Source organism: Hylobates moloch, unplaced genomic scaffold (assembly GCF_009828535.3).
Source record: "Hylobates moloch isolate HMO894 unplaced genomic scaffold, HMol_V3 SCAFFOLD_644, whole genome shotgun sequence".
NCBI classification, from domain to species: Eukaryota; Metazoa; Chordata; class Mammalia; order Primates; family Hylobatidae; genus Hylobates; species Hylobates moloch.
The window spans coordinates 7,684-20,190 of NW_026652919.1; the positions used below are offsets into that span (position 1 = coordinate 7,684).

At 43.0% G+C, this 12,507-nt stretch overlaps 1 pseudogene and 1 gene segment (V, D, J or C); both read left to right on the forward strand.

Annotated features, from left to right (window-relative positions):
* Positions 1-8,098: 8,098 nt before the first annotated feature.
* LOC116464418 (immunoglobulin heavy variable 7-4-1-like) lies at positions 8,099-8,555 on the forward strand (annotated as a pseudogene).
* A 3,117-nt stretch (positions 8,556-11,672) lies between these two features.
* LOC116464419 (immunoglobulin heavy variable 4-38-2-like) lies at positions 11,673-12,177 on the forward strand (the record flags this gene model as incomplete). The annotated part of the segment is given in 2 exon segments: positions 11,673-11,768; positions 11,851-12,177. Coding segments are annotated over 2 exon segments (373 nt in total), but the record flags the coding sequence as incomplete, so codon positions are not given.
* Between the last annotated feature and the right edge of the window lie 330 nt (positions 12,178-12,507).

The following is a 12,507-nucleotide window of genomic DNA, read 5'->3' on the forward strand; positions in this document are numbered from 1 at the left end:
AGGACCACCGGGGTGCTCAGGACAGGAGGGTTCTCTTAGGAAGCAGCTCCACATCAGAAGCCAGAGAGGCTGTGCTTTCCTTTTAAACCTTGGTGATTCCTGACCTGATCAAGCAAAAGTCTTCCCCAGGATCTCTCACCATTTCTTCTTTGTGAATCCATGATTTCTTTTACCTACAAAACATTAAGTTAGAACAGGGATTTAATTCAACTTTTAATGCTGCAGATTTTCCGAGTAATACTAGCAATGTTCCCTCAGGACAATTTTTAAAATTGGTTATTTATATATTTTATTTATGTAAAATGATACTATCTTGAAAATAGTAAAAGTTTTAAAATCACACCTCTAATCCCAGCACTTTAGGAGGCTGGGGCAGGCAGATCACTTGCGCTCAGGAGTTTTAGAACAGCCTGGCAACACATTTAGATCTTTTCTATACAAAAAGAAAAAGAAAATAGCTAGGTGTGGTGCTACCTCTGGTACCAGCTACTTGAAAGTCTGAGGTGGGAGGATCCCTTAAGCCTGGGAGGTTGATGCTGCAGTGAGCTGTGATTGTGCCACTGCGCTCCAGCCTGGTTGACAGAATGAGACCCTTTCTTAAAAATACAAACTGTTTCAATAAGTAGAGCTTTGTGTCTTTGTGCTGTAATAATCAATTGTATATATTTTCTAACTTTAACTCAGCATATGCATGGTGTTTTGTTTCTTTTTCTTTCATCTGCTGTTTTTGGAAATTAAACACCTCTTTAAACGCTCTTGTTCTCCCCTTTGGTTCGCTTCGGGTGTCCTGTTTTTCAGACTATTTCTTCATCTTCCCTTTTTCTTTGAAAGTCTTTTTCTTTCTCAGTCTTCATGCAGGATAAAGAAAGTCCCTTTACTTTCTGTCCTCCAAGTCTGGTGAATCAGTTCCCTTCTCTTCATAATCACTGAAGCCAACCAAGTTTAGAAGGATAACAGTTCTCCTTAGAATATGCTCATCTACCTGCAGACTCTCTGCCCTCCTCACCCTTTTCTAGGGTCCTGCACACATCACCCTCATCCCATTCCCTCCCTTCCCTAAGTACCACAGAGTGGGCTCTGCAGCTCCTGCTGCCCTGTATATGCTCAGCCCTGGGGCTCACTAGTGCTTTGATGATGAAGCCCAAACCCCCATGTGCTTGGACTCTCTCAGACCACCCTCTAGGAAGATGCCATTGAGAGTGAGTCCTGGAAATCACGGGCTGTGTTCAGTTTCATATTGCTGGGTCTTCTCTATTTTAAAGGAATACTGGCAATTAAGACTAGAATTTGTATTGAATATTCATGCCAAAAAAGTTTTCTTTCAAAACTTTTCAAATAAAACAATTTTTCCTGCCTAGTTTGAAAACTACAATGTAAATTCAACAAATAATGTAATACAATTTTAAAGGTGACGTTTGTCTTATTGGTTATTCAATTTATTAAAAACAGAATGATATTTAAAATAAATTCCATTGCACATTTAAGTGACATATTTGACAAGCATGGCATTTACACACATTTTTACCAAAACATGTATTTAAATATATTTGTCTTTTTAATATTGGTACAGGCAGACATACATGTAGAAAATCATTATTTTGTACTACAACCTCAAACTGTAAACACAATTTAAATTCAGTTAAATAATTAGAATAATATGAAACAAATAGGTGCGTTGTTTTGGTTTTTAGATATACATTCACTTTTGCATGGGCACGTGTATGTGTCTTTGCTGGGCTGTTGTGTATGTATGTGTGTATGACCATCAAGTTTTCAAATACATCATTAAATTACACAGATACATTAATCTTGGCCAGGCACGGAAGCTCAGGCCTGTAATCCCAGCACTTTGGGAGGCTTAGGCAAGCAGATGACTTGAGGTTAAGAGTTCAAGATCAGCCTTGTCAACATGGCAAAACCCCGTCTCTACCAAAAATACAAAAATTAGCCAGGTGTTGTGGCAGGTGCCTTTAGTCCCAGTGCGAAGGGGAAATGCAGGGTCAGAAATCCCACACAGAGTCTCTACTTGGTTACCACCTAGTGGAGCTGTAAGAAGAAAGCCACCATCCTCCAGAACCCAGAATGGTAGAATCCACTGACAGCTCGCACGGTGTGCCTGGAAAAAGCCACAAACACTCAGTGCCAGCCCATGAATGCAGCCAGGAGGGAGATTGTGCCCTGCAAAGCCACAAGGGCAGAACTGTCCAAGACCATGGGAACCCACCTGTTGCATCAGGTAACCTGGATTTGAGACATGGAGTCAAAGAAGATTATTTTAGAATGTTAAGATTTGACTGCCCAGCTGGATTTCAGACTTGCATGTGGCCTGGAGTTTGGGCCAATTTCTCCCATTTGGAATGGCTGTATTTACACAATGCCTGAACCCCCATTGTATCTAGGAAGTAACTGGCTTGTTTTTTATTTTACAGGCTCATAGATGGAAGGGACTTGCCTCATCTCAGAAAAGACCATGGGCTGTGGACTTTTGAGTTGGGGGTCAAATGAGTTAAGACTTCAGGGGGCTGTTGGAAAGTCATGAATGGTTTTGAAATGTAAGGACATTAGATTTAAGAGGGGCCAGTGGTGGAATCATATGGTTTGGTTGTGTCTTTACACAAATCTCATCTTGAATTGTATCTCCCACAATTCCCACGTGTTGTGGGAGAAACCAGTGGGAGGTGATTAAATCATGGAGGGAATTCTTCTTTGTGCTGTTCTTGTGATAGTGGATGACTCTCATGAGATCTGATCGTTTTAAAAAACGGGAGTTTCCCTGCCCTCTCTTTGTCTGCTGCCATCTCCGTGTAAGATATAACTTGCTCCTCCTTGCCTTCCACCATGATGTTGAGGCCTCCCAAGCCACGTGTAACTGTACGTCCATTGAACTTTTTCCTCTATAAATTACCCAGTCTCACGTATGTCTTTATTAGCAGTGTGAAAACAGACTAATACAGCAAATATCAATCTCTTAAAATATTTTGTTGTTCTGCATGTAATATAGCAGGGTCTAATATGGGAGGTAAAATAAATCATCCATGGACCTTCAGATATAAGTCATAGGGTAATTATGCCTGTGTCCCTGAAGGAGTGAACCAGAGGTCATACACACTAGTGTCACTACCTTTGGCAAAGGGTGTTCAGGGGTTTCTGAAAGTTTTGATAATTTTAATATTAAAATTGAATTTACTATGTATTTCTTCATCAACGTTTCCAGAAGATTTTTGGCAGTAAGAACAGCCTAGTATTGGAGTAATACTCATGAATTAGAGAGTTATTTTGTGATTATTCTCCTGAGATTTGCATGAATCAATTGATATAGAAGTTCTTATGTCCAAAGTTGAAATATCAGCATCAAGAAGCTTTCGTTACCCTTTATGGTTGTGGGTTTTGGCAAGGCAGTACTTCAATTCAGCCAGAAAGAAAGACAACAATAAAACTTTCAAATACAGGGGAGTCTGACCTCAGTCTCTCTCTCTTATAAAGGCAAAGCTGTGCCACATCAAGATTTTTCTTCAAGCCCTCAGATAGAGTCAACATTGGGAATGGAAAAGCTAATCACTCTGTCCTTAGAAAAGGCGAAGGTCTGAGAGGAACGCAGAGTTGTGTTCATGAAGATGACGACATTGTTATGTCTTCTCCTTTGCCCAGTGACTGCTCTCAAGTTGAGTGTTTCAGATGTCAGACATGACCTATAGGGATGGTTGTGACTGCACGTGACGGACAGGGACTGAGACTCTATATCTCTAAGCGTCCTGTCCTAGGAGCAGATACAGGAGTCAGCCCTAGACTGGAAGTGCCCTCACTGACCCTCTGCCTCACCTGTGCAGCCTCTGGCCAGTTCAAGAAAGTTTTACCCTGGAACATCTTTTGCCAAAACCACTCCAACTAGTATTCATGACCTACGGTCCGCACCCTCAAGTACACAGACACGATCATACTATGACTTGGTGTCGAGAAGACCCCTGCACTTTCAGTTTTACTTCTAATATTAGACTCCACTTTATCACATGCAGACACAGCAGAATATTTTAAGACTTTGATATGGTATGCTGAAAAATTCAATAGTTCATAAAAGTCTACTTCCCATCACTGCCAGTGTTTACTACTGAATAAGGATCTGCCATCCCCTAGGGAGGAACTATAATGGATGGTGTGCCCTGTTAGTGGTTATGGGAATGAATCCATCTTGTGGCAAATGGCAGCATCTTCTTCTTTTACAAGATTAAATAGTTTTTCATGGTGTATAAATGCAACATCGTCTTTATCCATTTGTCTATCTACTGACACTCAGATTGTTTCCATATATTGGCTATTATTAATAGTGTTTCAATAAACATAGGATTCAGCTATCTTAACAAGGTGGTAATTTAATCTGCTTTGGGTATATTTCTAGAAGCAGAATTTCTGGTCATATAATATTTCCAGTTTTAATTCATTTGGAGCCTTTATATTGCTTTCCATAATTGTGAAAATATAGAATGGTATAGCCCTTATGAAAAACAGTTTCAGTTTTGAGGTATGATCCATAAACAAATAATGTTTGATTATGGCTCTCCATGAGAATTTCTAATAAATATGATAGAAGTCAAGAAAGCTTCTCACACCAAAGCAAGGATTAATTTTATCCCTTATTCCCTTAAAAGCAAAAGATTTGAACATGCATGATGGAGGCTGTTAGCAGGGTTCAGAATGATATCATAAAAGGAAACTCAGTTGGATAAAAATGTTGGGTTTTCAGTCATAGATATGTCGATATTCAATATGAGACCATGAAGTAAAACGAGGATCTAGAATGTGTTCACTTGAAGCAACAGCACATTCTCAAAGGCACCTATTGCTACCTCACAAGGGCGATGCTTTTGAAACCAGCGAAGTGTGAGTGCACAGTAAGTGATAAAGTTATCACGTTTACATGAAGTATGTGTAACATGCCAAAGGCTTGTACAGATTAATCATACACAAATATACACAATGTATTTTTGCATACACAGATGTCTAGAGGATGATTCTCATAGGGAAACTTCTTCAGGTTACAGAAATCTGTGTAAGTTGGAGGTCCCGTGAAAAAGTGTCTCTTTATAAATACTGGTCTATTTTTCAATTAGGGAAAATGGTCTGTGTTGGAGAAGGCTTCCAATTTTGTAGATTTCTTCATTGCTTCTTGAGTTGTAAGACAGGAACCAAAAAATTGACTGGAGTTTTTTGGAGTTTCATGGCTGTGTTGTTAAAACTTTCTTACAAGGTTTCTTTCAATTATTTGAGACCAGTTTTTCTGATTTTTTTCTCCAGTAGATGAATTTTCACAAGATCTCAGGAAACCATGTCTCTGGTGCTTTAGTTTGAAAGACTAACTTCCTAGGTAAAGAAGCTTCTGTCTAACCATGATGAGCTCATTTCTTCTGCATACCATGGAGTTTGAGATCCCATCGTCCAGAATCATGAAAATTTTACACTCCAGTTCACTGAAAACCTTGACTCTTGAATTTAATATTGATTGGCATTGAGAAAAATGGTTCATTCTTGGATGTGTCCTAAGTTGCTTGCCCAACATATCAGTTGGACTGAGAATCTTCCATTAGCTCCCTCTGTCCATAGCACTGAGTCTATTGACAATCTTTGCAGTCATCTATGAAGGAGAGTCCTGAGGTTCATCAGATTCTTGTAGACACTCAGGTGAACCGAAGGAATTAACAGAATTGAGGACTGCCAGCCATTTCTGCAACGCTAGGAATAATTACCATCTAAGTGTAAAGGTCTACATCATTCAGAATACCCTGCATGACAGGCTGATGCAAAAAAATCCAACCCCACGGAGGCTCCACAGCAACCCTTACAGTTCTTTCAGAGAAGAAATAATCTCCAAGATAAGTGAGTCAGAAAAGCTGCTCTGAGCTGCAGTAAACATTGGATAGGGCCCAGTTTTGTCTGAGTTCAATGTGATTATTATACTCAGCTGCTGATCCTATATAGACTGAGTATGGATAATTTAAATGAGCCTGGCTGTGTGGTTTGTTATATGAAAATCTGAACTAAATATATGTAAAGGGCATTTCTGGACTAGCATGAGGGTGAGAGATCCTGGGAGCTCCACGCCCCTTACTCTTATCGCCCTTTCTTCCAGGAATCTCCAGGTCCTTCAGGGTGAGAATCCACACAGATCCCTTCATGGCTGTATTACCAGGAGACCAAATCTCTGATAAAATCACTCAGACCTTCTTCAGACAGACAACCCAGGGAAAGGGCACTTTTACACCCTTATGTATGTGGGGAAAGGTAATCCATCCCCATTACAAGCCCCTGCCAGCAGCCTAACTTTATCATGAAAATGGGTAAAATTAGCCAATGGAGCACATTTAAGAAAATTTTCCTATGATGTTCCATCCAGATAAGAGCAAAAATCAGCTTCACACCCCGAGACTTCCTGTATAGGGCACAGCCCAGAGAAAGAAGATCACCACAGCATTAAAATTCAACTGTAAGAACGTGTAATCCTTCCATGTTCCACACATTACATCTCACCAGTTTAGTCAATATGGATTAAATATGAGAGTGTGGCAACGCACAGACTCTATCTGAGGAGGAAAATAGGAGAAAAATGTTAAAGCAAATAGAGCAATTTGAAGCCACTGACACCAGCAACTTTAGCACCAGTGAAATGATTTCACCCTCATTGGCCTCAGATTTACTTTTCAAAGGGCATCTGCAGGGTTCCAGAGTGAGACCAGGTGAATTCAATGTGCAGGCACTTCCCAGGTGTCCACTTGTATATTGTTTATTTTACTTCTATTTGCAGAAAGTAGACACATACTCAGCCTTAGTGTCAGTGTAGGGGGTGCTTTCCATGACATAGATGCCAGAAAAAAAGGAAAAACATGGGGCCAATTAATGTAAAAATTAGCCACTGTGTGTGTGTGTGTGTGTGTGTGTGTGTGTGTGTGTGTGTGTGTGTGTGGTGTGTGTGTGTGTGTGTGTGTGTGTGTGTGTGTGTGTGTGTGTGTGATTTGAATACTAGAGTTGGAGTGGGCTTCTAGCCACATGCACCTGCACCTGCAGGTAGTCTCAGGTGCAATAATCAACTGCCTGACCCTAAAGGAAATAAGAGTCTCCCCAAACCCCTGAAGAGTGTTTGGGTTCACCGTATGTCCGATGATTCAGTGCCTCTGGAGCTCCAGGAAGGGGCTCCCCGGTGATGCATGAGATCTTTTCTTCGGGTCTCCCTGCAGAGTTCTCTGGGTTTCCTAAGGGCAATTCACTATTCCAGAAGATGATGTGAGGAGCATGTGGTGTCACTAAAGGAGAATTCTGAGCACAGCCACTTTATACTGGGCTAGAGACACTGGTAGGAATATACTCTGTTAAGTTCAGACAGAAACCCTCCTGCAGGGTAGGGGCTGGGCTGCAGGGGGCGCTCAGGAGAAACCCAGCACAGTCTCCCGCCCCAGAGCAGGTGCACAGGAGGCTGGGGAGAGGTTCCTCTCGGGGCCTGGGACTTCCTTTGAAAATATCTAAAATAAGTATTTCACAAGGACTGTTGATGTTTGTATAAATATCCTATTCAATTGTGAGCATTTATCAAATTGGATGTTGTAATGAGAACCAGTTTTACAATGGGGATTTCAAACTCTGCTATTATCTTAATAGTAAGCAGCTGGAGGTCAAGAAGAGATCCTTTCTTTTAAGTAAGTGCAATTTTTGGAGAAATATACTCATTCCCAAAATAACACATTCACATATTAAGGTGTAGAAATGGCTCAAGTTGTCCCTGGGACATTCGAATGTGGGTTCAAAGTGAGGTGCGTGTCCTGGGGGAGCTTGTTCTCCAGTGGGGGAAGCTCTGTCAACACAGAGTTCAGGGATGTGTAGGGGTCGCATCACCTCTAACAGGATTACGGCTTGAACCTTCAGCTTCTACAATTGTGTCGTCCATGTGTCATGTATTTGCTCTATCTCATCCTGGCTCAGGAATTGGGCTATTCAATAACATCCTTCATGAATATGCAAATCACTAAGGTTAATACAGATATCTCTGTGCTGTGAGAGCATCACCCAACAACCACACCCCTCCTTGGGAGAATCCCCTGGACCACAGCTCCTCACCATGGACTGGACCTGGAGGATCCTCTTCTTGGTGGCAGCAGCAACAGGTAAGGGATTCCCCAGTCTCAGGGCTGAGGGAGAAACCAGGCCAGTCATGTGAGACTTTACCCACTGCTGTCTCCTCTCCACAGGTGCCCACTCCCGAGTGCAGCTGGTGCAGTCGGGGCCTGAGGTGAAGGTCTCCTGCAAGGCATCTGGTTAAACTATCATCACCTATGGTATGAATTGGATACGACAGACCCCAGGACAGGGGCTTGAGTGGATGGGATGGATCATCCTACCCTGGTGAACCCAACGTATGCCCATAGCTTCACACACGGTTTGTCTTCTCCATGGACACCTCTGTCAGCACGGCGGATCTGCAGACTAGCTGCCTAAAGACTGAGGATGCAGCCGTTTATTACTGTGTGAGGTACACCGTGTGGAAACCCACATCCCTAGAGTTTCGGAAAACCTGAGGGAGGAGGCAGCTGTGACGAGCTGAGGCAGTGGTGCAGCATGTCTCTAAACTTCCATTTTATCTAAGTTTGCATTGAGTTCCACTTTAATATTAGCCAGGAATGTGGGATAGACGGGTGCTCCTAAGAGATCCTTAACTTGACCATTTTGATGGGTTTTCCCGAAGACGTGAGAAGCCACTTTGTTAGCAAAGCATCCCAAAGCCATGCCCTGCTCCAGAAACACGTGTACCCGTTTCCTGGTCTTTGGTTAACTGACAAGCTCTCATCAGCACACCTGGGCTAATTTCATACCAGGTAGAAATATGTGCTGTAAAGCAAGGCTAAGGTTATGACAGCAATTCCTGCTCAATAACCTTCAGCATCGTTGTCGTTGTGTGTTCTATCAACTAATTACATTACTTCAAGGTTCTCATTGGGATTTTCTTATAAATTTAAGGGATATATAGAAGTTCCCCTAATTAAAATAAAACAATTCTGAGCACAACCTCAGTGTTCAACCATGTCTCCACACTTCCCACCATTCACCCCAAAGAAATATTCACCTCTCCTGGAAGTCGGGTTCATTTTCAAATTAGTTATTTTTTATTTTACTATATCAAGATTATTGCATGTGACTATTGTAGCAGAAAGTGAATTATGGGAACTTGAAGTAACCAACGAAAGATAAATTCAGAACTAATTAAACAGGATGCCAGAATGTGATTGGCTCCAGGCTTTTAAAATTCAGCAGGTTATGTAACCAGGCTTTAAATTTACACATCTTCCTGTTGCCTTCACGGCACAGTCAACTCCCATTATGTAAGAAATGGCAACTGCATTCCCAAGCATCATGCACAGTTATAAAAATAGACTGGGTGAGGTGAGGAGTTGATTGTTTAAATTCCCCTCTGAAGAAGCAGCATCAACTCAACAAACCACCGCTCCTCCCTCTGTGACTAGAGCTATGTCGCAGGCCACATGGACCTAAATCCTTGACAGAGATAACAGGACTACATAAATTGGGCTGGTCATTTTTATGCTGTAAAATTAATAGGTGAGTCTGCACTCCAGCCTGGGCAACAGAACAAGTCTTGTCTGTAAAATACAAAATAAAGATAAATTAATAGATACTGACTTTGACATTTCGGATAATAATATTTTCATAAACCGAATTTAATTACACCCACATTGTTACCTACATCTTCACTGAAAAGTTCCTAGTTATGCTGAGTTCCATCAACACTCCACGTGTTCAAATCTGGTCATCCAAGAGAGTCTGAAGAATAAAATGCAATGACGGTAGTGAAACTTGTGTATACTCAGCACCTCTCAACTCAGGAGGACTCAGTACACCCTGGAACACTCTGCTTTTCTGAATGTCTCACAATGACTCCGGCTCACTCTGCATCCTCCTCAAACATCTGGCCCCTGTTTGCCCTAAGTTCACTCTCTGCTGTTAGTCTGTGCTCTGAAGTCTTCGCAGAGGTGAAAATGAGTGGTCAGATGGATCTTCCTTCTCACCTCAGCATGGAATTTGCTATTTCACTTAATGACCACTCTTTCCATAATGGTTGATTTCTTTCAGCTTGTTCATTACTGGTGATTTTCAAGGGAATCTCAATTGAATTTTTACATTTTTGCATTTTTGTCTCTGTGACAATGTTGAGAAGGTTTTACCTCTAGCATCATAACATTATCTAGTGATGTGATACATGTGTGGCAAGCAATACCTACAAATTCAGAAGTTCTTTGGTTTATTTCCACAAATATCATTATTTCTGTTCTGTGTATGAGCATATCCTAGCAACATTGTACTCATGCAGGTAGATGTCTATGAGCCTATGAATTAATCTCTGTAAATAAAAATTTATCTCAATTTCCTTCAATGTTCATAATTCTCCTGAGGGTGAGGAAGATCTTTCTGGATCTGTCCAAACGAAAGGCCCAGAGACCACCTGGTATGTAAGGAGCTCACCTGGCTCGCCTGGTTCCCCCTGTTGTCTCACAGAAGGTCAGCCCACTTGTTCAGGTCCTAAGAAGAGAGCCCAGGTTTATCTTGATTTCACAACACTCCCAACTTCTGCTGACTCTCCTGTTACCCACATCCATGGAGATACATTATTTATTACACAATTAACCAAAGTAATGTCAAAGGCCCGAGGTGCAATACCGCACATCCTAGGGTATGTTCGTGCAATTGAATGGAGGAGAAAGCGTTTCAGAGACAGATGGATCTGCACTGGTAAATATGTGTGTAAGGACTCGGGGCTTAAGTGTCATTGTCCAGCCGTGTTTCACAGGTGTGACCTGTCAGGGAAGAACCAGAGTCCCTTGTGCTCTCAGAGGGGAGGGGTCACAGAGGTCCTCTCTTGTTCCCAGGAAAGGTAATTGCATTAATCTTGGTGATGAGGCAATCTTCCAGTGCTGATGTACTGTAGTGCTTTTGTTTGAAATTGACACTGCTATCTGCAATCTACATCTTTTCACGCAGAAGTGTTTAGAGATTAGGCCACATCTTCAGGATCCCACACTGAGAAGGACAGAGAGAGATTCCACTACCTTCTCCTGAGATCTCAGGCAGAAACCCACATTTCAAAAGGTCTCAGAAGAGCAGCTCTCAGGGGCTACTTAAAAATAACCCACTTCGTGGGACAGGGAGTGCCCTTCTAACCATGATGGATGTTCTGAAGTACAATAAACATTGCATGGATCCAGGGTCTGAATTTACTGTGATTATTACACTCCGCTGCTGTTTCAATGTGTCTGAAGGGGTAAATGACAATTTAGATGACCTGGGTGTGTGGTTTGTTTTATATAAATCTTTAAGGGTAGAACAGCATTAAACCTATTCCAAAATCTGTCCTTGATCCAAGATCACACTGATCTCCCAGACCAGCACCTTCAGCACATTTCCCTACCTGGAAGAAGGGGACTATGGGCTTGATAAGGGGAGGCCACAGGTAGAGAACTGAGTTCTCAGAGGGCACAGCGAGTATCCTCCTCGCAGGGTGAGCCCAAAAGACTGGGGCCTCCCTCATCCCTTTTCACCTCTCCATACAGAGGCACCACCCACATGCAAATCTCACTTAGGCACCCACAGGAAACCACCACACATTTCCTTAAATTCAGGGTCCAGCTCACATGGGAAATGCTTTCTGAGAGTCCTGGACCTCCTGCACAAGAACATGAAACACCTGTGGTTCTTCCTCCTCCTGGTGGCAGCTCCCAGATGTGAGTGTCTCAGGGATCCAGACATGGAGATATGGGAGGTGCCTCAGATCCCAGGGCTCACTGTTGTTCTCTCTGTTCACAGGGGTCCTGTCCCAGGTGCAGCTGCAGGAGTCGGGCCCAGGACTGGTGAAGCCTTCGGAGACCCTGTCCCTCACCTGCGCTGTCTCTGGTTACTCCATCAGCAGTGGTTACTACTGGAGCTGGATCCGCCAGCCCCCAGGGAAGGGGCTGGAGTGGATTGGGTACATCTATAGTAGTGGGAGCACCAACTACAACCCGTCCCTCAAGAGTCGGGTCACCATGTCAGTAGACACGTCCAAGAACCAGTTCTCCCTGAAGCTGAGCTCTGTGACCGACGCGGACACGGCCGTGTATTACTGTGCGAGACACACAGTGAGGGGAGGTGGGTGTGAGCCCAGACACAAACCTTCCTGCAGGGAGGCGGAGGGCGCGGGCGCAGGTGCTGCTCAGGACCAGCAGGGGGCGCGCGGGGCCCACAGAGCAGGAGGCCGGGTCAGGAGCAGGTGCAGGGAGGGCGGGGCTTCCTCATCAGCTCAATGATCTCCCTCCTCACCAACATCTCGCTGTCCCCAGGGCTTCTCTTTATTATCTGTGGTTCTGCTTCCTCACATCCTTGTGGCAGGCAAGAAAGGAGGAAGACAATTTTTCTGCTTACTGTTGAGGTTTCACCAATTACTAGGAACTTTCCTACAAGCTCCTGCATGGCCCGTTATAACTT